The 25,138-nt window shown below is 40.4% G+C and overlaps 1 protein-coding gene across 2 annotated transcripts; it reads left to right on the top strand.

Annotated features, from left to right (window-relative positions):
• Positions 1–4,763: 4,763 nt before the first annotated feature.
• npepps (aminopeptidase puromycin sensitive) lies at positions 4,764–24,946 on the top strand. Of its 2 annotated transcripts, XM_072383582.1 has the most exons (23): positions 4,764–5,135; positions 7,362–7,446; positions 7,568–7,645; positions 7,796–7,917; positions 9,124–9,231; positions 9,780–9,980; positions 10,230–10,326; positions 10,415–10,448; positions 10,967–11,081; positions 11,299–11,463; positions 11,660–11,764; positions 11,861–11,921; positions 12,023–12,132; positions 12,434–12,497; positions 12,637–12,776; positions 14,757–14,891; positions 16,955–17,174; positions 18,321–18,463; positions 19,004–19,060; positions 19,373–19,480; positions 20,551–20,706; positions 20,960–21,007; positions 22,918–24,946. In XM_072383582.1, exons 1-23 carry the CDS (start codon positions 4,833–4,835, stop codon positions 23,062–23,064), a joined length of 2,802 nt encoding a protein of 933 aa, XP_072239683.1. In that variant the 5' UTR covers positions 4,764–4,832; the 3' UTR covers positions 23,065–24,946. The 2 variants fall into 2 exon arrangements, with proteins under 2 accessions (XP_072239683.1, XP_072239684.1); XM_072383583.1 differs by lacking the exons at positions 4,764–5,135; positions 7,362–7,446 and having other exon boundaries at positions 7,567–7,645; positions 7,767–7,917.
• Positions 24,947–25,138: the final 192 nt, after the last annotated feature.

Genomic DNA, 25,138 nt, shown 5'->3' with positions numbered 1-25,138 from the left:
ATGGGGAGGACTCAAAACTCCGTATAAACTCCATATGCTTAAAACACAAGCAAATGTGCGTCTAACCTACCCCAACTATACTTGCAAGTGCCGCAACTGTTGATGTATGCTTTGCTGTTAACTCATATGATAAAAACAAGAGCATTGAGCCGTTTGTAAAGGCTTTTGATACTGTAGATCACAACTGCTTTGTGGGGGTTTTTATGTTTTTGCTTATTGATAGAAAATGCTACATCTGTCTGATATAGCTGATACTCTTCTACTGGTAGGACTAGGCGCTTCCATCCTTAGGGATTCTGCACAGCACTTACCTTATATGGAGATATGTTTGAGTGGTTTGGGTGTTTAAATGGGAACAAAGGATAGGAGAGGAAAGAGAGAGGGTGAGGAAGGCAGAGTCAGGGAGAGGGGGGTCTACCTCTCCCTGGACACAACCATTAGGTGTGAACAGAGAGGAGAAGAATAGAAGAATAAGAAGGGTCTCTTGTAATTTGTGGAATACCTTCCTTGGAGTTAGGGTGTTAGATGGTGACCACTTAGTTCCCCTGCGACACAGCATCGGTTGTGTACCCTCGCCTCATAGGATGTTTGGGTGTGGGAAGGCCTACCATAGGCTGATCATACCTGGGCGTGTGTCGCTTGGTGGCTGAAATGCAGTATTGGTAGCCCATGCAGCATTGTTTCGTTTCAGCCACAACCAGTGACTGCTTTGTTCACCCACAGTGGAGAGTTCTTTGATTGATTTCCACTGTACCTGCCCTCTGATGGCCAACTCCTTTAGCAGCCTTGTGATGAGATAGGCCACAAAGCCCCTGAAACCCACTTCCACTGGATGCACTCTCACCTTCCAACCTCACTGATCTGCCTCTGCTGCCAGACCGGCGTACTGCAGCTTCTTCCTTTCAAATGCTTCATCGATGATATCCTCCCAGGGGACCATCAGCTCAATGATGAAGACACAGTGGCTGGAGCTGGACCAAAGAACCAGATCTGGACACAAGTTGGTGTTAGCCATTTCAAATGGGAAGGTGAGCTTTTGGTGTAGGTCAACACACATTTTTCAGTCCCTTGCTGTGCCTAGTTGGCCTGCGTAGGAAGGAGAGGGCTTAGTCTGCTTTTCCCCTCCTTCTAGGATGAACAGTATTAACTGTGGCAGGGTATTTAGAGGAGTGGCATTGGTTAATGTTCTTTTCTCTTCGAGTGTTGCTGCCAAGCACATTAAAACTTGATTGTGACACCAAGTGTATCTACCTTGTGTTAAGCTTGCCTTGCAACCCACCAGGATGTGAAGGTTGATGGAGCTGCACAGAGGTGACAAACTGGAGCAGAATGTCATCAGTGGCTCTGATGATTAAGTTTATTCTGTTAGTTTCCATGCTCAATAGGTCATTCCATTTAATCTTATCTTGCTCCACTCCATCCCACTCCATCAAGCAGCTTTGCTGGGTTTGTGAGACTGCTCTGGCACACCTAGCTGCTTCTTTATGGTGTTACACTTCCTTCACCACTAGTTGCCAGCGTTCCTTTGGTGTAGTCCTATTGGTCAACAGCTCCCCTCCAACGACTCATCGTGATGCCCTCATTATTAAACCGGAGTTCTTGGAAGTAGGCTTTGACCACCATTGTATTGCCTCTGGAGTATGGAAGAAGTTGAAAGCGTTCCACAACATTTCATGTGGTACTGATCCAAATATGTTAGCAAAGTCTAGGAAGAATACATGCAGATTTCTCTATTCCTCTTTGGCTGCCTGCAACTTGTGCCAGAGAGTACTTGCATGTTCCAAACATCTGCAAAAAACACCTATTCCTGTCTCCTGCACTGAGGAGTCAATATAGTTGTTGTTCATCAGGAATGTCGACAGTCTTTGGGCCACTACACTGAAAAATACTTTTTTTTCTATGTTAATCTGGTGGAATTGGTCGATGTTTGATGAGTTTTTCTCTTTGAGAATAAGGATCCCTCTTGCTCTACACAACAATCGTGGGGTGACTAGCTTTTCCATGCCACAACCATTAGCTTCAACAGGACGCCTGGGATGTTCTTATATAACTCACATGGAATGCCATTTGGCCCAGAGGCAGACGCTGATCTAGTCCGCTTTACTGTGTACTCAACTTAATTCTTTGTCGACGGCCTTGTGCCTATCTGGTGCTCTGGTGGTCAAATCGGTGGCATATCAGGTGGATTGGTAATTGGTGTGTGTTTCTGCCTGTTAGAGAAAAGTCTTCCTAGGATACTTCTCCAGTTCCTTTTGTTGTATACTGTTCCCTCAGGCTTCTTTGTTCTTTCACAGGTCTATTGCTCTTACGGTCTCCTGGATTTGAGTTGTGCTGGAGGTTGTTTCGATATCCTTAAGTTCTTGCTTCTGGTCTCAGATTTCTCTGCACCATAGGTGCAGATGATCGCCCCAGTCTTTTCTAACTTCCTTTACAAATATCCTTTCTGATCTTCTAGTAGCTGAACAAAGTCTGACTTAATGATTGCCCATTCTGGATTTTGGCATGATTTGGGCCAGGGGATCTCAGGCTTTCTTCCACCCATCTTCTGCTCTTCTGTTGTCTGTGGTTGGATGGACTCTGATCTCTCTAGAATCAATGGTGTTGCATCTGGTTGAGGTTCGACTGAGGTTCTGATACCCTGTGGATTGTGGTACTTTTCCTGTCACCGGGCCCTATCTCTGATGAAGTAGCAGTCATACTTTTCATAGCCATTGTTGGGTGGAGCCTCTTCAGTGTTTATTAATTGGTTCCAGCCAGTATGAGAAGATAACCCATACTGGTCCCGTTGGGGTCTGTTCCCTCCTGCAAGCAGTCTCTCAAGGCCATCACCAGGGTTTCCCTGGTTGTCATCTGTCATTTCACAGCCATCACTGGACTAATTCTAAAGGTAATTCTACTAGTAGGACTGATTGTTTCAATCCCTAACGATTCTGCACAGCACTTACCTTGTATGGAGATGCGTTTGAGTGTTTTTGGGGTGTTTAAATGGGTGATAGATAAGGCTGTTCCTTCAGGTTCAGACATTTATCTCTAACATTTATGTACAAATAATATTCATTTCCCAATTCAGCTCTGTGATATTTATGAGGATTATGCTGATGAAAATAGTCCTTCTCCAAATTACCAAAGACCTCTCTCATTAATTTAGAACATGTTCTAATCTCTTACAAAAAAGACAAAAAGAAAGGTGTCCACTTTACAGGTGCATAAGTGTCACATGGTTATCTAATTTATGTAGCTGAACATTAAAAACCTGAGCTAGAGAGCAAATTGTCCTACAAAACAGACATCAAACATCTTGTTAAAAAATGTCATATATACATTGATAAATAAGTATGTCTGTTTGGATGTCTGAGTAGTACAGAATCACCAACCTATTCTTTAACATGACAAAAACTAAGGAGCTGGTTATTGACTCCAGAACAAACAGAATGGACATCTAGCCACTAATCATTAGTGGGGCCTGAGTCGAGAGGGTCCCAGCTTACAGGTTCTGGATATCGAATTGGAGGATGACATGACCTGGAGCACCAACAAGAAGGAGCTGCTGAAGAAGGTGAAGTAGAGACTGTATTTTCTGAGAATTCTCATAAATAACCACCTTCCCCAAAATCTGCTTCAAGCCTTCTACCACTGTGCCATTGAGAGCATGCTAACATATGGTCATGTGTGTGGTACTGTAGCTGCACATCCTTGGAGAGGAACCCTGTGGAGTGTCCCACAGGGTTGTAAGGGCAGTGGAGAAAACAATTGGCCATGGAACCACCATGGAACAAATCTACACTTATCGCATATCGAATTAAAATATTCCACAGGACCCATCAAACCCAGGTCATTGTCTCTTCCAGCTTTTGTCATACGCAGGAGATACAGAGCAATGAAAGCTTGGACAAACCAGTTAAAAACAGCTTTTATCCAAAAGCAATAATGGCACTGAACTTTTTGCACTTTATCTTTCTGCACTTCCTTCTATGCCTGCACCCTATCTCTACTCTGTCACCTCTGACAGAGTCGGACAAGTGGGTTCCTTCTATGTAGTTTATTGTTAGCTTTTTATATAGCTTGTTATATCTTCATTTGTAAGACGCTTTGGATAAAAGCGTCTGCTAAATACATAAACATAAACTCAAAATAGAACAGCTCCATATTTTTCCATGCTCAAATGTGCAATACGTCCTGCAAATCTGCAATATGTCCTGATACACAAAACATTATTTATCAATTTTATTTTTACTGATTATTCATGTTTTTTATTCTTGTCTTTGCCTTCTCTTATGATGTTCAATTTCGTTGTTCTTTTGCTAAAAAGTGACAATGACAATAAAGATTGATCTTCTCTTGAATGCCTAGCTGAGAGGGAGCTTTTTTCTCTTCCTGAATGAAAAAAATATTTCTTTCAAGACTCATCATATCAACTATACTGGATTATTGAGATTTCGTGTATTTTCTGTTTAATTATTGAGATTGTGTTTTTTATTTAATAAAGCAATTTCTCACTAACATTTCTTAATAAACTGAAACTTTATCACGCCAATGGAATCACCAAGTAAAACACAAAAAATAAAACAGACTGCTGTGAGTTAACGTTATCAATCTCCCTCACGTGTAAATTGGTCCAAAGTGCTGCAAGAAATGCGAAAAATTATTAAACGTAAGCCTACTGTGTAGAGGATAGTGAATGCACTGCCATGCACACATTCTGTATTCACGTTCTGTACGCACGTTGAAACGTGATGACGTTGCGTCTCGTTAATTTGACGCTGATTAAGTAGAGTTGTTTGGGCTTTGAGAGGAGAGAAGTGTAGCTGGCAAGGCTGTAAGGGCTTCAGTTGATGTTGCTGTTCCTGGGCCGCACTGTTTCGCTGTCGTTCGTACGAGGGGTCACTGCCTGCTGTCCATTTTCACTGTCAAGGACCAGTTTGGTCAGCTCCGTGCTAATAAAACTGAGATATATAACTAGTGTGACACACTGCACCGTCTTCGGTAGTATAACCGGCCAAAATACAGGAACCATGCCCGAAAGGAGGCCCTTCGTACGGTTGCCAACAGACGTTTACCCCGTCAACTATGGTTTATCTCTGAAGCCAGACCTGATCGACTTCACTTTCGAGGGCAAGCTGGAAGCACTGGTGGAGGTATGTTGTGTTAAAGCACCTGGCTGCATAAATGGTTGAGTTAATAGTTGTCTAGAGGGTATTTTGTTATGTAATCTGACCAGCTATCATTACCAGTTGCTAGTCAATTTGCTGTATTCTACTGATCACGACAAATTGTTAGCCACTAGCCCGCTAGCTGTCGTTGTTGGGAGGCATTAGCTTAGTCTTAACGTTAGCTGGAGGCTGTAAACTAGTTAAGCGCTCTGACGGGTTCATTCAGCCAAAAGAGACCCATGAATGAAAGAATAACGGCTGTGTATTTCTGTCTGTATCCACATGCTGCTTCCATTCAGCTAGCACAACATTACCTAAGGTTGAGGCAGACTTGCATTCTCATGTTAGCCTAGCCAGCTCTCAGATCATGGACATGAGCCTGCTGGCAGCGTCTGCGCTAAATGTGTTCGTGAGCAGGGTGACATATGTCAGCGACCTTAACCATTGCAACACCGTTGCATTACTTTTAGGAACTATCACATGATTTAGAAGAGATTACGGATGCGGTTAACAAGCCAAGTAGCAGCTAGCTAACGCTGACTAGTGTTTGCTAAATCATGGCAACATCGTGTCTCCCCCTCCCACCCTCTCTTTCTCAGTTTGTCTGTCAGTTTAAGTTCTACCTCATGAACAAGTTATACCTATGCAGGGTACACCCTGAACAGGTCGCCAGTCCATCACTGGGCAACACAGAGACAACCACCCATCCACGCTCACACTCACACTCACTCTTGGACAATTTAAAGTAACCAGTTAACCTGACATGCATGTTTTTTGGCGGTGGGAGGAAGCCGGAGTACACTGAGAGAACCCACGCATACACAGGGGGAACATGCACACTCCACACAGAAAGGCCCCGCCGGGATTTGGACCAGGAACCCTCTTTCTGTGAGGCGACACCATACCACCATGCAGACCCAATTTAATCAAATAAATCATTTTAATCCAATTAATATCATGCCTATTCATAATAAGTTGTATAGGTATCGGAACTCGCCTATTGCAGCAAATCTTTTTTTTTTAAATTTTCTTTTGATCTGCCTTCCTGAGCGTGCACGGACAACAGTGGAAAGGAAACGTTATTTTAACGGAAGAAACCTCCAGCAGAACTAGAACCAGGAAGAGCGGCAATGTGCCTTGACTAGTGGCGGGTTGAGTGGCTAAGACAGAGGGGCCAACTAGCACCATAACACCAGGCCAAAAATACCTGCTGAGAATCCCACATTTGACAGTAAATTCTCTGCCACCACTGCATGATACATTTAAAATGACAACCAGCAAAAGGGACTAATGGAAATATGTTATAAAGTGACTCAAAAACAGGAGATATTTAAATCTAATATGAAAATATACAAATGCTCTTTTCCAAGTTTTAATCATTCAAATGTTTGATTGTAGCATTGTCTTTTGACTAATTCTGAAGATTTTTCTTTTTGTTAATGTTGTCTTTGTTTTTTGCCACTTTAATTAAGTAATATCCTGTTAACTCATTCAAACCTAAAGCTTCGCATAGAAAAGTCCATTCTTAAAACAAGCGTTGAGTGAAAAACGGCCAACTAAAGCTATTTTGTGAAAACTCAATACTGGTCACAGAAAACTTCATTTTTGGACTTCGAAGAACTTGTTAATGTAAAGTAAACATTTATGGGCTAAACTGTAAAATTTTGCTTTTTATGATAGACTTTGCTCTTTGTGTTTATTAGTATTTATAAAAATTGTTGTCTTGAAAACAAGAATGCAGTCTGCAAACATCCCTCCAGGCTTGAAAGGGGAAATGCACAGAAGTTGCATGACCTGTGGGTAATTTATTGAAAGAGTGAAGTAATGTAGCTCTTTGCTGTTTGTCATGTTTCTTAATTACATCCTCTATGTATATGTATTGTGGCTTGTCAGCCTCCGAGTATGACAAACAACAGCACTGAAGCAGCATCATGTATCTGTGACCAGGTTTGCCTTTAACCTATTGGAGTTTATCTCAAAGATAGCTGAATCTTTTCTGTCTCAGCAATCTCACACCCCAGGCTCAGGTTTAATTTTCTGCCATCAGTGCAATTTACATTAGTTATACAAGATTCTAGCTAAATTTAGGTTTCACAGAGAGGCTATGTTTCAGATAATCGCAATCTTTCTCAGACAAAGTGGAATTTAACATTTTGACACAGCAAAGGATTTCAAAGTATAAGTTGAGCTGTTTTGTGTCAATATTTACAGGTTATACAAGCTACAAATCAGATTGTGATGAACTGTGCTGACATCGACATCATCACAGCTTCCTTTGCACCACAGGGAGGAGATGGTGAGGATAATTATTTGTGGTTACCTTATTTGATTAAATTTCTGCTCAGCAGTCCATAAAGTTTCCATTTTTAAAGCTCAGTTTCTGACACTCAGCCATGCCTTCTTGCTCTTGTTTTTAGAAATTAATGCTACAGGATTCAACTATCAAAATGAGGATGAGAAAGTTACCCTGTCATTTCCTAGTGTTCTACAGAACGGTAAGAGGGGACTTCACTCGGTGCTGCTGTTGGTTGTCCCTACTTTTGACACAAGATTTTATCCTCTTCGCTGTTGAAGAATAACAGATTTTCCCCCTTTTGGTCGTGGCTGAACGAACAGTGCAACTTTCTCTGTGCACGCCTCCCCAGGCTCCGGCACGTTGAAGATCGACTTTGTTGGGGAGCTGAATGACAAAATGAAAGGATTCTACAGAAGTAAATATACAACTCCTGCTGGAGAGAACCGGTACGCTGCTGTCACACAGTTTGAGGTGAGTGGATGGCCTCAGGAAGACGGGACGTTTTCTCCTGGGAAAGTGGAATGTGTTGCTCAACTCTCTTGTTGCCTCTGTTGCAACACAGAGAGGCATGATGGTCATGTGACTGCTTGTGATTTTTAGGAATTACCTTAAGACAAAAACCGTATCGTACAATTTGTGCTCATTTTACTCTTAACCTTTTGGTTTCCAACTGTTATATTGTTCAAATGTGTTTCTTGCAAAGTTTATTACGAACCAGGTCAGTCTTGTGTGGCTTCTGACCGGGAAACTTTCATGAAAAGCTGTCAGCTGCTGGATTTCAACCTATATATCAAACATGGCTTTACAGTGTGAAGGCTTGGGGTCTCTTCCAAGAGGAAAACATTGTTTATGCACTTTTAAGTCATGCATTTTCTTGATAGATGAGATGTTTATCTGTCTGCTGTACTGTAAATGTATGAACCATGAGTGTAAAAGTTATTATCAGTGAGCAGTTAAAGTGTAATAATATGGTATAAAATTTGATTCCCATTTACAAAGTGGTAAGTAGAAAGCATTGTTGCTCTTTTTATTGGCACAGGTGCTTGTAACTGTTTCAAGTGGCTGTAAAAGAAGTTGATGTGTAAAGGCATCCATTGCTGAAAAGGGTGACTCATTCCCAATGCCTTACTCAGGTCTGCACAAAGGGAGGTTTTGTGTGATGAATTAAAATGACAGATTGAGGCTGAAATTCAAATGTATCTACTCTGATACGTTCATAATTCAATAATCGGCTAGTTGTAGCATGATGTGGGCATGCTTGTTGATTTTTAGGTCAAATGTGTTGAGTGTTGCACATTTCAGATCTTAATCTATATTGACCAACACAACTTTTCTCTGTGATAAACCAAAAAAACTCTGCTTGGATGCAAACTTGCAGCACCATGCTAAATGTCAGAACAGAGCTGTTTGAGTGGTCCATAGCATGGATTTTTCCATGTAAAATAAACATGCATAGAACTGTGAGGCACTGCACTGTTTGGAATTTTTACTTGTATTCATTTCATTCTGTTTTTCATATGTTTCTTTTTTTCTGCAGTGACAGTGTACAAAGAGGAAGAGGGAAAACTGATCATTTAAGACCTATTTTGATGTTAGATGTGAGCTACAGGCCTCCTTAACATGGTCTGAATACTGTATGGATCAATTTGTGTCCGTCTTCCCTCTGTACCCCTCCAGGCCACAGATGCTCGCAGAGCCTTTCCCTGTTGGGATGAGCCAGCTATCAAAGCCACCTTTGACATCACCCTCATAGTTCCAAAGGACAGAGTAGCTTTGTCAAATATGGTACGTGTCATATGTTCACTCCAGACCCGACACTGTCTGAATTACTCTGCGACATATGTCTTTGTGTTTGTCTTCCTTTGTTTTTCCCTTCTTTTTTCCTAAGAGCTTAAATAACAGAAGCTAGAAAGTGACTGTATTATCTACCGCTACCTAACATTAAACTAAATTTAGGTTTGTCACAATGAGGTTTGTCATTGTACAGCATTGATTAAGGGACACATTGACAGCTTAATTGAATCAGGAAGCGTCAAATTTTTTCTGCAAGTATATTAGAATTTTAACTCCTGCTAGATTTTACAGACTGTGTAAAGTCACAGTTGACATGTACCATTTAGCAGAACTAAAATGGAAAGGATGTATAATTTTGTTCCTGATCACACTCTACTGATGCACTCTTGTTTGCTCATTGCTTAGACTCCAAACAGTCATGTCAAAAACTAATTTGCATCAGGTGTATATGTATCAGCACGTAATGCTGAGCTGTACCCATCTATTTTGATGTCATTTCTTCATATTTAGCCATCGTACTGCATGTTTCTCCTCTCCAGAATGTTATTGATCGAAAGCCATACCCAGAGGACGAGAACCTAGTGGAAGTAAAATTTGCCACCACACCTGTCATGTCCACGTACCTTGTAGCTTTTGTCATTGGTGAATATGACTTTGTGGAGAGCCAGTCCTCAGATGGTGTAACTGTACGTGTCTACACACCAACTGGGAAGGCAGAACAAGGGAAATTTGCATTGGAGGTGAGCATGTTGATGCAATCATCTTGTGTTTTTGGTGCAGAAAATGAAATGTACTGAACAGAGGTGTGTATATATTATATAATTTACAGTCATAACTGGATAAGTAGATACATGAACAGAAAGCTTTAATATTAAGCAGCATTTGTACGATGGCTCATCCACATTTAATCTGCTGCACCTCTGCCGGTCTGCTGGGCACTCTTTCCCGAACCCATTATAGATGACTGAATTATTTTTCTGTTTATTCAGGTTGCAACTAAGACCTTACCTTTCTACAAAGACTACTTCAATGTTCCTTATCCATTACCTAAAATTGATCTCATAGCTATTGCTGATTTTGCTGCCGGTGAGTTTCTCCAAATAATAAATTGATACTTGTAAAATCCTTAGAGAAAATGTTTAGAGTGAAATGCCTTCTTTCTCTTTGCACTCAGGTGCCATGGAAAACTGGGGCCTTGTTACCTACAGGTAAATGTGTTTCTAAACAACATATTTTAAGATTGTAGTAATTTTGAGAGTCAAATTTGGAAAAACTGACACTGTCATATAATTATTAGGTTATTATCTTTTTAATACAAGTCTCAATATGTCTTGAGCTGGTTGCCATTTATGCTATCTTCTGGCTTATGTATAAACTAGTAAACATGAAAATACTCATGTTTGATTGTTTCTGTGCCGTTCAAGGTCTTATTGAGAACATTTCAATTGCTCTATTTTGAGAACAATATTGTTGCAGTTATGCCCTTGTGGTTGACAGCTGTAATGGCTTTTTAATTGCTTTGTGATTAGTTGAATGTGCTGCCACCTGGCAAGTATTAAACTGACATGTAATTAGCATAAAGCAGCACTCTCAATTCATCTACTGATGCCAGCCACCTGCGTGCATGTTTTCTTAATGAACAGCCCAGCAGTTGATGTGGACTTTGGACCGGTGAAGAAACCTGCTGTTTACACACAGGATTTAATCTCAAGTCTGTGTTTTCCAGGGAAACTGCGCTGCTAATCGACCCAAAGAATTCCTGTTCATCATCCAAGCAGTGGGTGGCACTCGTGGTTGGACACGAACTTGCTCACCAGTGGTTCGGAAACTTGGTCACCATGGTAATCCAGCATAACACAATAAAAAACAAAAACAAACAAACAAACAAAAAACATTGCTGTCGTTCACCCAGTACAAACACGATGTGAAAAGCTTTTTTTTTTTTTTTTAAAGCAGAAATTATATACACACACGTGGCAGTGTTTGTATGTTTGTTTTATAATGAGATGCTTGGAGGATGGTGTATCATCTCATATGCATATGTGTTTTTACACACAGGAATGGTGGACCCATCTTTGGCTTAATGAGGGATTTGCATCATGGATTGAATATCTGTGTGTAGACTACTGCTTTCCGGAATACGACATCTGGACCCAGTTTGTCTCAGCCGACTACACTCGTGCTCTTGACTTGGATGCACTGGACAGCAGCCATCCCATAGAGGTGAGCAATGCAGAAAGTCAGCTGGGGTTCACTTCATAAAACTTTGGGATGTTTTCACATGAGACAAAAAGTTTGTACGGTGGTTTGCAAAATTGTCATTGCACTTAATATCTTTGGATACAAATATTCATAAACTATATGATATGTTATAACACAAATTTCCATCAAACCCCCTTTTTGATGTCATGTGCTTCAGGTGAATGTGGGCCATCCATCAGAGGTAGATGAAATCTTTGATGCAATCTCTTACAGTAAAGGAGCATCTGTGATCCGCATGTTGCACAACTACATAGGAGACGAGGTTGGTTGTCCAACTTGGTACCAAGCTTTGGTAGTTCTTTTTTTTTTTTTTTTTTTTTTGCTTTTCTTCATTAAAGTGTTTCTGTATTTGTTGCAGGACTTTAGGAAAGGAATGAACTCCTATCTTTTGAAGTTCCAACACAAAAATGCATCGACAGGTAAGACCATGAAGTATATTGTAAATATTTCCCTGTTGAAGCAGTTGAGCAGATGAATTTCCTGGATCCTTACTCCTCTGATTCCTGGCTTCCTTCCACAGTGGACCTGTGGGACTGTCTGGAACAAGCCAGTGGGAAACCCATTGCCGCAGTGATGAGTTCATGGACCAAGCAAATGGGCTTCCCAATTATTGTAGTTGACCAGGAACAGGTGAGCGCCACTGGAATGCAAACTGTGTAGTCTGCTATAAGACTGAGCACTTTCTTCAGTTTGTGGAAATGCTAGCCCAAAAGCAAACAGGCAACATTAGAAACCTCAGTGGCTGGCTGATTTAAAACTCACATTTCTTTTTTCCTTTTTTTTTTTTTTTTTTGCTTCCTTTCTGGAGGAATAGATTAATCAATTAGATTAACCAGTAGAAATAACATTTAACAGCTTAATTTTGGTTGAAGATGCATCTGGTAGCTGGTTTTCTACTCTATTGATAATCATACACTGATGTTATTTGTAGCAAGGTGATGACCGCATCCTTAAGATATCTCAAAAGAAGTTCTGTGCCAGCGGACCACATAATGGTGAGTGTTAACTGCAGACTCACGTCATATTTACAAAGATCAGCTGGTGCAGACATGGCATCAAATTTTTTTTTTTGTTTGTTACCCCCACTTCTCTATGGTGACTTGTCATTGCCACCCTCATTTGTCTTTTGAACAGGTGAGGATTGCCCAAGTTGGATGGTCCCCATTAGCATTTGTACTAGTGAGGACCCCAAATGCACCAAGATCAAGGTTCTGCTGGACTGCACAGAGACCACTATAACTCTAAGCGATGTTGGCCTGGACCAGTGGATCAAGGTAAGGCCCGGGAATGCAGCAGCTAATGTTTATGGACACCTAAATTATTTAAATGATTTATCCATGGAGGCAACATCCATTTAAGTTTTTGGCTACAAATAAGTTATGTTGAGCAAACAGCTGTACTGTTCATTTGAATGCATTTCTGTGTTCAAGCTTACGTTAGCTTTAAAGCATCTGACAAATACTTGGCAGACAGAGATTAAATAAAGCAATTCTTGTAGCAAAACCTGCTTCCACAATGGAATAACCTCATGGTGGAAACATTAAACTTCTCTTCAGACAGTCTGGTTTTGGGGTGTTTTTCCAGTAATTTCTTTTGCTTTGGAAAGCTCAACTGCTCCAGCATGCAAACAATTTTCCCATTGCCATGACTGTGCATCGTAACAGAGGTAAAAAGAAAAAATGCCAGTTACCAGTGGAAATCACTCTCGTAGCACAGTGTCCAAACCAGTGTAGAAAAATGTTTTTAGAAATATTTTATTTCAGAGAAAAATGCTATGTGGAAAATCTCAATAAGAAACGCCATATAGCCAGAGCTACTGCAGAAAGCTGCCACAAGTGCAGCTGTTTATTTTTCATTTTTATTTTTATGCAGTGAGGTACTCGTGCTCAGTCAGTGTCTTCCCTGCAGCAAACTGCAGTCGGAGTGCTATTAGTTTGGAGAAGCTGAGAGCGGGACGAACAGCCAAGCTAGGCTAATAGTTACTCTGGACTGCAACAAAGGAGCAAGTTTTTGCCATCTAAAATGACTCGAACCAAAACCAACAACTGAAAAATGTTATGTCATTTGAACAAAAGCTATATTGTAGATTTTTACATGGCATCCGTCTTGCTTTAGACAGACGCATTTTCTCAGCTGAAGAAAGTCTGTGTTGCAGCACATCATTGCATGAGGTGGCTGGTCAACATGTCCATCAGTAGCTGTCTCATGTATAGCTGAGTGCTTTTTACTGACCCAGTACAGGTAGATGTCACATCTGATAATTCTTCTGATGATAATAATAACATAATGTAAAGTAGAATTTGTTGAAATAAACATTCAGAGTTAGTGTAGATGTAGCGTTTTGCAATAATTTTTGTGAGGGGAAAGTTTTTCTGCCTTATCAGTGCAAAATTCTGGTTATTTTTGTCAAAAATTATATTTGAAGATCTTTAAACTTAGTGCTATCATAATTATGTTGTTGCGACTCGGCTACACGTGGCTATTAACAGCTGTTGAAAAGTCACATTCAGCTGACACAATTTGCTTTTTGTTGTCCGTTTTCCCATCGTCGACGGGAAGAATCGTTTTTATCGGTGGCAAACGGAACAGTGTGAGGTTTCGGATTTCCTGCACCCATGATTTGACTATGGCAGCAACAGCTGTGGATTGAGCTGAATTAATGAGTCATTTACATCAAATGTAACGTCAAAAGTCCAGGCAGAGTTCATTTGGGAGCTGGGAGGAGCAAGAATGTGATTCATGGCAGACTCACCCTCTCACTGTCAACCACAGTTGCATTTAAACTCACAAAAATAAAAGATTATTCAATAAAACAGAGAGGTTGTGAGTGTAAATGAACATGAATATACACGTTTGACCTCTCTTGGGTGTAACTTTTAAATGACTGCAGCTGTTAATGATGTTGTGGTCTGAATCACAGTTCCTCAGGATGTGAACAGTGTAAACAATGAAGTGAAAATGGATCAGCCTTTGTTCAGCTGCTTACTGTACAAACAGTTCCATTTGGTCCAGTCATGCATCTAACTTGTGAGGGAGACTTTTTAGGTTCCTAACCTCAGTTTCCTTTGTCTTAATGTGTGTAGAAGGATGTCTAAATTTCCAGTTTTCAGGGTGTTGTTGACTATCTCTCAAAGCATTAGTTATGATACAGTGTCATTCACTTCTTACCATGTTGAGTAAAAGAATTATTTGAGAATTGAAAATTATAAAGTTTTGATCACAGCCCAACACAGCTCTCTATGCGCTGTTTACAGATCAACCCTGGTACTGTGGGCTTCTATCGCATCCAGTACAGCTCATCCATGCTGGAGAGTCTGCTTCCAGGCATCAGAGACCTCAGCCTACAGCCTGTGGACCGCCTCGGCCTGCAGAATGACCTCTTCTCCCTTGTAAGACTAATTGACATGAGCATACACACACACACATATGCAAGGTTGTGTAATGATATGCTTAAAGTTGTGTGTGTATATATATATGTGGATCTGTGTGATCTGTACAACCCATGTACAATCCTAATACTGGCGTGCTTGTTTCTGAAGCTAACACTGGGTATCTCTTTAGTCCTTAACAGTGTAGAAAGTCCATTACTTTGCAGTGTAAAGAAATGCATTGTGCTGATTGACAGGCCAGGAATACTATAATAGTAAAAAAATTGAGTTAACTTGGTTTATCAGAGTTGAAAGTACTTGGAGTACTACTCGTTACTAGGAGTTTCATTTCTGTGTCCAGGTGTGCCGTTGTTTGGCTCTGAACTCGGAATAAAAAAATAAATGTAATTTCAGTTTTAAAAGTTGATTCAATATTTCTGTTTTAGCATTGCTTTGATATATGATTAGTAGAAGTTTGATACACAAAATAGTGGATTGTTTTTTTTGTTTTTTTTAAACAGAACAAAAAAAAGACTTCCCATTTCAGAATGCCTTCATTGACAGGTTTGAGTCGACAGTGTCCCCCTGAAATGCTCTTTGAAGTCCAGTGTTTCCACGGACTATGGTTGATGCCTTCCAAAGCAGTATAGACGTGCAATTGATCTCGAAGGGGACCTTGCTGTCGTCAGGTGTATATGGTGCAAAGACACTGCAAGGTCATATTCACTACCTGCACATATTCTCAAGGTCATGTGCAAGTGGTGAGAACATGCCAAAGGAGTCTTGTCTTAGGAGTACATCAGGCTGCAGAACACTGCTCCAAAAAGTCAGTTTGTTGCTAGCAAAGTTATTTTTTTGCTGACTGCCACAAAGGAATGCAAAGGAAACATCCAGCTGCTCAGACTGTGTTGATGTGGTGGAGCAGATCATTAAGAATAGGCAGGATGTGTGTTTAAGTCTGGTTTTGATCTTTTGTGCAAATACAGCTTTTGTTTGGTTTTTCATGGAACTGTTGGTGGATGAGAGCTTAGATGACGGGTGTTTGACAAAAATTTCTGGAGTTGTCCAAAACTTCATCAGAACACATTACCGTACAGTGAAATTTTGTCATCAGATCTGTGAAAATTGGGCTTTTATGAGGAAATGAATGTGCATTTCACTCCTGACTTGGTTGTGTTGCAACACCAACAGACTCTTGATTCATCAAATGGTTTCCATCTTCCTGTCAGCTGCTGTTCAATAGTGATACACATTTATGCTCTGCTGTTATGCAACATTTAACATTATCAAAGGTCTGGAATTTTCCACAAAGTTTATTACAGTCAAATTAGTTGTGCTACGTTGACTAGGAGTAATGTCCAAAGGATCAGGTGGCATCTAGTCATAAATTTCTTTATCAAATTTCAGACAGTTTGCTGTTTTTAAGCCATAGGTTTGATCTAATTTCATCACATTTAACTGAAATAGCAAAGTTTTTGTCAGCCATCATGTTAAAGGCCTTCTGGTAGATGAAAAACAGAGGTCCTCTAAAATAAGGGAAAACATTTGATGTGTAATAAGTCCTCAGGTGGTTAAAAGTAGATGTTCCTTCTAATGTCGCCTCATTTTTAGCGTTATCAACACAATAACACTTACCTCGGCCTGCCTATCAGTCATGACTTGACTTTTTTCCAGACTTTTCATCAACACATATTGACTTCACGGGAAGTTTAGTAGCATATATTTGTCATTCCAGTGTCAACCAGAAGTTGCTCTCAGGTTGTTGAGCAACTGTATCTGAAGCCTCCAGGACAGGTTGTGATGTGACTCAAGTCAGATCAGCACAACTGACCTAAGTTTTGTATCTATTACTTTTTTTTATTTATACAGGTAATCTCATTGGGACACAAATGATTTAATGGGATCAGACTAGACAGTTTAAATGTTTTTAATTTTTATTTTTAATATGTAAACAACAACCGCTTCAGATCCTTTTTTAGTAGGTTAAAGCATCATGTCGATATTCTACATGAATGTGTCCATCTGAGAAATTAAGAGGACCGTGTTTCAAAAAGCTGAAGGTTCAGATTGTTGTGTGGCCTCAGTCCCGCGCAGGGATCATCAGCACAGTGGAGGTGCTGAAGCTGATGGAAGCTTTTGTCAACGAGCCCAACTACACGGTGTGGAGTGACCTCAGCTGCAACTTGGGAGTGTTGTCTTCTCTTCTGTCCCACACCGACTTCTTCGAGGAGATCCAGGAGTTCATCCGGGACCTCTTTACACCCATTGGCCTCAAGCTGGGCTGGGACAGCAAACATGGGGAAGGTGAGAAGAAGGGGCGAGATGTCTGTGATCATGAGCTTCTAGTCTTCTTATTGGTACCAAAGTACTTTTAATTCCTCTTTACATCATCCTTCCATTTTCTATACCAACTTAATCATATTCAGGGTTGTAGGGTTTGTAACATTCACCTGAAGACAATTTGTTAAAGAATTTGAGTACTTATCTCTATTGCAGATATGTCCATATACTGTTTATTTGCACACCTGCCTCTCACTAAATGGCAGCTAGGATAGGCTCCGCCTCCTATCAGTTTGAAAGTAGATGTAGCTACACGGTGGTGTGGTGGTTAGCACTGTAGCCTCATAGCAAAACGGTTCCAGGTTCAAATCCCTGGGGCCTTACTGTGTGTGGTCTCCCTCCAGGTACTCCGGCTTCCACCCACCGCCCCAAAACATCCATTTTAGGTTAATTGGTGACTCTAAATTGACCCTAGGAGTTTGTCTTGCTTGTCTCTGTGTGGCCCTGTGATCGACATGGTGTACACTGCCTCTCACCCAATGGCAACTGGTAGCACGCAACCCTGATTTGGATTAAGCGGGTATAGAAAATGGATGGATGGATGGATGAAACGAAGCTGGTATCCTATTTTTATTTTGACTGTAAAAAAAATTCTGTTGATATCCTGTGATAGTTTAATTTTGCCTTGAAATGAAAGGTCTGTTTGTTTCCACTGTAGCCCTCCTGCTTTGCAGACAAGTTGTGGCAGAGTGACTGAATTGGTCTGTAGAGCATAATGGTCAATAAGGAGGAGGGTTAAACTAAAGGGCTTTTCACAAATGACTTTCAAACAGAATGCTGATGCACCGTTGTTGGGCATCAGTGTCCTGTTTGAAGGTTCAGAGTTTGATTTGGTGGAAGTTTATGCACATCTTAGCCAGCAAGGGACTAAAGAAGCATGCGTCTAAAGGAGAGCTATCGTCATGGAACTCGCTGCTGTAACAAATAATGCTGCCCACGCTCCACTGATTCAGTGATGCTGACTTGATATGTGTGTGTCTGAAGAAGGGCTGAGCCACCTTTGTTTGGCATGTGTGATTTACCAAAGAGGGACAGTGGGGGGTTAAAAAGTGTTTCTTTTATTACCTTTAAGTGAAAATAGCTTAATGTTAAGGTGATTGTTTCCTGCAGGACACCTGGATGCCCTATTAAGAGGTCTGGTTTTGGGGAAGCTTGGCAAGGCAGGACACAAACCCACACTGGAGGAGGCCAGACGGAGATTCAAAGACCATGTAGAAGGCAAGCAGATCCTGCCTGCAGACCTAAGGAGTCCAGTAAGTACACTTGATTTTACTCTCACAATAACAATTATTTCAAATGACAATATTTCATCCAGTATGCTAACAAAATAATAATAAAAAAAAAATCAGCACAATATGTAAAAGGAAAAAAAAAATAAAACACTGTAATTCAACAGAAATTTAAAAAAATATATATATATATTTCCACTGGAGCTCTGATGCAGCCATCCAAATCATGACACTCACAAAGACATCTAGTGGCACAAACGGAATAATCCCCTTATCTAGAAGACCCTCTCTGGATTCCGTGTTTGATTTGTCCTTTCTGGGTTGTGCGACATGATGGAGGAGGGTGATCTTGCTATGTCTATAGATGTAAAATGCTTATCTTAAGATGATGAAATCACAATTCTTATTTTGCAACGCATGCATACATTTTATATTGTATTTCTGCCAGTGGGATTTCAAAGCATAGGCCTTAATGATTAACTGTGTATAAATGACATCACAAACTACAATGACTTTCTGTTAGATATTGCAGAGAAATGTTGGTGAATAGTCATGTTTTTCCAGGTGTATCTAACAGTGCTGAAGCATGGAGACAGTGCTACACTGGACACAATGCTGAAGGTAAGATGGCTGCAGGGATATGTATATTATACTGAAATATTCTTTCTACACTGATGTAAAGACTATATTGAAATTGATATTTCTCTCACTGATGAGCAGTGCAGCTCAAAGTAAAGATGCTGTTTGCACTGAACTTTAGCATTGTAGTGATAGTTTCATATTGGTACAGTGTTTGGGCTTTATGTCGCAATCCAAACGCATGGTGGCAATAGGCATGAGTTCATGCAGTTACTTCTGTGTTTGGTAGAGATTAAAAATTTTGACCACTAATGATTCCTTCAAGCGACTCTTCCCTCTATTCCCTCCCTTCAGCTCCACAAACAAGCAGACATGCAGGAGGAGAAGAATCGCATTGAGCGAGTGCTTGGTGCCATCTCTGCCCCTGACCTCATTCAGAAAGTCCTTACTTTCGCCCTCTCGGTATGTAACCTTGTTAACTCCATACTTGGATTCTTGCAATATTCACAAGATCACATTCCTGTGGAAATCCATCTTGCCAAGCTACAAGATAGTGTGTCCAAGACCAAAAAGTTTAGACCAGTCAGTGTCCTTTACTGGCAGCTAAGGGCAGTCTCTGTAATAAATTATTATGTAATAAATAATTACCAAGCTGACACCACACTAAGTAGGTGAAATCTGCACATCATTGGAGTGGCGTATCTGCCTAAGCATATGCTGAATGCCCCTCTCAGGTCAAGTAGGGCAAGTGGCATATAACGCCCACTTTGACCATATGGCCGATATAAACACAACTGGGTTGCTTCAGTGCCAAGCAACGATGTAGTCCTGAAATCTGAAGGGAATCGGTTAACCTGCTGAGTACGTTGCATTGCAGGATGTACATTAACAAGAGCCACCACAAACACTAAAAAAGTAATGCAACATCCTTTTATTTCCTCTTTGACCTGTCCACCATCTATTTGAGCTGATCCACCACTGCATTTCATTTTGTTGAGTTGGTGCTAACCTGCTTGCCCTGTCCCTGCTTGTCTGGTGTTTCAAGCTGATCAGGCTGCTGTTGTAGCAGTCCTTACAATTTAGTTGTCCCTGTAATTTTGGAACTGCAGCTGGTTTTGGTTGTCTTTGGTCTGCTCTTTGAAGTATGTTGCAGCTGAACAGCCTCTCCAGGACAACCTGCAAGCAGGTGGTGGTTCATGTGCAGCTACACTGAGCTCATTGAGGCTGCAGAACAGATCAAGGATGCCCATAAAGTTAGCCTGTCAAGACGTAACTGATAACTGGCAATGGCAACAGTCAAAGATGGTGCAGTCTGTGTCGTCTTAATTTCACAGATATGTATGCAAAGATCAATATGTATACATACAAGTCTTGACAGACATGCATACATATGTAAATGTACCAGTTACTAGATAGGTATATATACTCTCAAAATTAGTTACCGTTTAGAATCTCAATCTTCAATTGTATTACTTTGTGTTTGTTCTCTGAGTTAAAAATGAATTTTCCTCTCTGGATGTTGTCATGGGCAGGAAGAGGTTCGTCCCCAGGACACGGTGTCAGTAATCGGGGGAGTGGCAGGAAGTAGTAAACAAGGCCGGAAATCTGCGTGGAAGTTTGTCAAGGACAATTGGGATGAGCTTTACAATCGCTACCAGGGAGGCTTCCTCATATCACGGCTCATCAAGGTTAGCGAAAAAGGGAAGGGGAGGAAAAAAAAAATCTCCAAATGCGTCTGATTTGCTTCAGAATTCTGAAGTCAGATGCTACTCTGAGTGTCCATTTACTTCTTTTCCCCAGCACAGTGGAGAATTCAGTTGTTTAAGTTTCACAATGTTATTTTCTTTTAATAGGTGGTAAATGGGTGAAACTCTGCTCTTTAATCAATTCTATTTTTCTTTCTGTCACTGGGTCACATTTGTCTTATTCTTCTCTTTGTAGCTCACAGTCGATGGATTCGGTATCGATAAAATGGCTGTTGAGGTGAAGGTGAGAACAAACAGAAATCTCAAGTCTTTTTCTGACAGAATGTAATATCTCACTACTTAATGTCAACAACAAGTATTCTGTTTAAAAATAAAAAAAATTCTAATTCAAATCATGAGTTTCAGGTTGAACAAACACTTGATGCTGAATTCTGTTGAGCTTTGTTTGACCACTAGGGAGCAGAATGATGCCATCAGAGATTTTGCTCATTGAGTTCAGATGAATATTACTCTTGACAACATCAGCATCTCATGTACAATGTTATTTTTTATCAGCAGTTGCACAGAGCTACCACAAATCCAAACTACCCCTGAGAGCAGTTAATGTTGTTTGCTCTTTAATCACTGCCTTTAATTGACTTTAAGCAAATTCCAGCTACAGCTACTATTTCTAGTAGTTTTTGACCTTTTTACCACTTTTTGCACGTTTTAACCAAACTATATAAAACTTTCTTTTTGTTTTCAGATTCTATACAACTATTTAACTGTTAGTTTCATAATTCAGTGTTTTTAAAAACTACTTATTTATTCCTCAAGAAGTAGTTGGAGTTGTTCCACTTCCAGGTTGACCCATATTTGCTCCAAAACACCTTTTTAGCGTTTCTCCATAGGTAGTCATAGTCAAATCTTAGCTTCTCCTCAAATTGGTAGCTTATACTCACTTAAGGCTCTTGCACAGAATTTATTGAAAGGTGTACAGAGTTGAAGAACATTTTCAGGGTGTTTACTGCATTTTCTTATTTCTTTATCTAAAACTAGCAGCACACAGATAAACTTCACTGCAGCTTTTGGCTGGCCGTGAGTCTGACTTAGTCAAAGATGCAGTACACCGTTGATATGTGGAATAAAATCACACAACAACTGAGCGGACAGATCTGGCAGCATCAAACTGTAGAGCGATCATTAAACGTGACGTGGCTTAAAGAGCACAACTGCAGGATGTAGATGTGACTGTAAATGGTCAGACAAATCAAACTGTCTGCAGGTCAAATCAATCGCTCATCTTAAAATGTATCAATAGGTTCTACTGCTCAGAACAGTCATCTCTGCTTTCACTTCCTCCTTTTATCAATGTAAAATCGGCCGTGCTGCAGTCAAAATAAATAGAGGTTTCTATAGTTTTTTGTTTTGTGCCTTGGTTTAACTAATTTTAAGGAATTCATCATGTTTTGTTTTGTGTTTTAAGTTATGTTTTTTTTTTTCTCCAACTGATTTTATATTGGGTAATCCTAATGCTTTGTATCTGGTGGTGCTGCAGACTGTTCAGAGCAGATTTAATTATAGTTCTACAGAGGAAGATGTAACAGGAATTAATTCATGTTTTTCTTTTTTTTCTTTTTTGTCATTTTAAGCAGAACCTGAGCATTAACCTATCAAAACCAGTGTGACAGTGACTGCTAGAATGTCCAGTGTGGTCAACAGGTTTAATTTCTGACACGATGGCCACATATAGAGAAAAGGAAAGAAGTGCCATCATTTCCAAAAGCTGACGAATGCTCTGAAATAATAAGTCTTCCTCCAAAATGAAATGAGTCTGAAAACAAGTTTTTCTGTCAATGTTGCAGAAACCTTAAGTTGTCTGAGGTGACAGGTTTGGACGTCTCATCATGAGACTGTGCATGATATGACAACATAAGCATGCTGTTGTATGTTTGACTATGAAGCCCTGTAGTCAACTTATGGTGTTGTTAAATGTACTTTCTACATAAATCTGAAAGCAATCAATCTATTTTTAAAGCCTATTTTCCAGAACTTTTTTTTTTCTATTTTTAGATTTTGTATTCTTATTTTTTTTTTCCCCAAACCCATGTGACAAACATTTTGGGGCAGTGTAGTATCTAAGTGCTGGGATTTGTGGTGGCTGTAATGGCTCCTTTTTTTAAAAAAAAAAAATAAAAATTTCTGCCCTTGCAGAGTTTCTTTGAGAGTCATCCGGCGCCAGCTGCTGAGCGCACAGTGCAGCAGTGCTGCGAGAACATCCTGCTCAATGCCGCCTGGCTGAAGCGCGATGCGGACGACATCCACCAATATCTACTGCAGCGCAAAGCACCCCCCGTCTGAGCTGTCCACCCTGCCGCCTCCTCCAGCCTCTCCCCCATCCCACCAGCTCGGACCTCCCAGCATCATAGCTGCCTGGGCCCCTCCTCAGTACAGACCAGAGTGGGAGACCAGTGTACTGAAAGCAGGCTTCATTTCTCAAAACTGTATGAAACAAGAAGACAAAGCCAAGAAAAGATCGGAGTTTTAGAAAGAAGCGGAGACTGTTTCTACATTGACAAACAAAATCCAGTTTAGTCAGACCAGGAATGTAGTTTTACCCCCATTCTGTCAAAGAGCAGAGGACACATCTGCCAGTTAGCACGCAAACGTATCTAACCGGTGCCCAGCAAGGTCCAAGAAATGGCACAAACCTGCTGATACACTCTGCATTACATGCTTCCATATGCACACACTCATCCGCCTCTGCGTCATAGCTGATAAAACTGTGAACCCCCACCCACCCATTTTTCCTGCTGCTGCTCATTTTGAATGCATGAAGTGTTGTTTTTTTCTTTCTTTGTTTACTTCAGCAGCTTCTCATTGCAAACAAACAAATTTCAGGTTTTGTTATTACGTCTCCTACACGTTCCTCCTCTTCCAGGCATTGTAAGTGAAGGTAGAGAGGCAGAATGGGGTTTATAACAGTAGTGTTGTAGTTTCTAACAGCACTGATTCTCTCCATTGCTAATAAACGATTAGGCTGAGGCAAGCAGTCCTAGCATGGTACTACATTGTAAACTGTATAATGCAAGCATTTTGTGCTGATGTTCTTTTAAAAGAAATAATGGAAAAATTCATGAAAACCTGTTTTCACCTGTCCAAAAAGGCCTCTCGAGCTCTGTTCAGAGTTCTTATAGTTTCAGTCATCCAAATTCATATTTAATCCCGTTTCTTTATCCACCTCCCACAATGAAATTAAGCTTCAGGAGGGTTTTTATAAGACATAAGATGCAGTGATTTATTTAAATGTTTAGATAATCTTATATTCTGGGGACGGGGAAAACGATCACAACACTACTTATTGGGGCCTTCTTATTCTGAAGTAACATCATGAAACGCCTCTTCACAGCGTCCGGTGAGGACTGGTCCGGGCGTGACAGATCAATGTTGACTTCGCTGTCGAACTCGGAAGCCTTAAATCGGTCGACTGGTTTGCAGTAAAAGTGGTGATGATAGGCAACTTCCACGTAACGTAAAATATATCTGAGACAGATTATGCAGACTTGTTGAACAAGTATATCTATATAGAATTTACAATTTGATGTGGTTTTTGGAAATGCACCAACCAAGTCATCTAGCCTGTTTTCGAGACACTTTCCCCCTTGAGACATTTGTTGTTTTTCTTTGTTTCTTTTTTTTGTTTTTTTTTTGTTGTTGTTTAAAACTACAGTACGTGTTCATTAAAGTGCAAAAGGATTCCAAAAACAAATTAAGTGAGATCGGTATATGATAATTTTTCTCCTTTTTTTTTTTTTTTTTTTTTTTTTTTTCTTTTTTGTGAGTGTGTTGTAGATGTGCATGTCTGGAGATGGATGGAGATGATCATATTGGGTTAAGAACGGTTCCAGCAGCATTTAAAGGTGATTAATGTGTACATGTAACTGCTAAATCACACAAAAAGAATAAGATGGGTGCCAGATTGACATGATCATAGTGGGGAAGTCGAAACCTTTTGGTTTCATAAAGTTTTTGTGGAAAATGTACAGGCAGCTTTGAGGTTTTTGTTCCTGTAGAGAAGTTCAAAATGTTGTCTCTAAATGAATCAGATTTTTAGTACAACATGTGGAATGTCTTTGTGGGTTTTAAGTCTTAGAAGAGGGAAAGCTGTCCCCCGGGACACCTCTGAAATGTTGCCAAGGCATTTGTAAATATGCACTCTAATAAAGTAACAGTTGATGATGCAGCATGTGTCCCTACAGGACATTTCTCAGGTGTATCAAAGCTTCCCACTGTGCGTCACTTAAGTTATGATTCTGATCGCAGTCGTGTTGGAAGGTGGTTCTGCTGAGAGTAAGGCTGGGCTTACTGAATTAACACTGCATGACTGAATATTGTTTTATTGCAAGTAAAATGTGATCATTTATGTACCTGAACT

Source organism: Leuresthes tenuis, unplaced genomic scaffold, assembly GCF_036924035.1.
Source record: "Leuresthes tenuis unplaced genomic scaffold, fLeuTen1.0.hap1 SCAF_4, whole genome shotgun sequence".
Lineage (NCBI taxonomy): Eukaryota > Metazoa > Chordata > Actinopteri > Atheriniformes > Atherinopsidae > Leuresthes > Leuresthes tenuis.
The sequence above is the reverse complement of the archived record's forward strand: the minus strand, read 5'-3'. Positions and strand labels throughout refer to the sequence as shown.

Coding starts and splice junctions, on each gene's coding strand:
- npepps (XM_072383582.1), top strand. CDS start 4,833: ATGTTGCTGTTCCTGGGCCGCACTGTTTCGCTGTCGTTCGTACGAGGG. Junction 5,136..7,361: donor AGCTGGAAGCACTGGTGGAG/GTATGTTGTGTT, acceptor CAATATTTACAG/GTTATACAAGCTACAAATCA. Junction 7,918..9,123: donor CTGCTGTCACACAGTTTGAG/GTGAGTGGATGG, acceptor GTACCCCTCCAG/GCCACAGATGCTCGCAGAGC.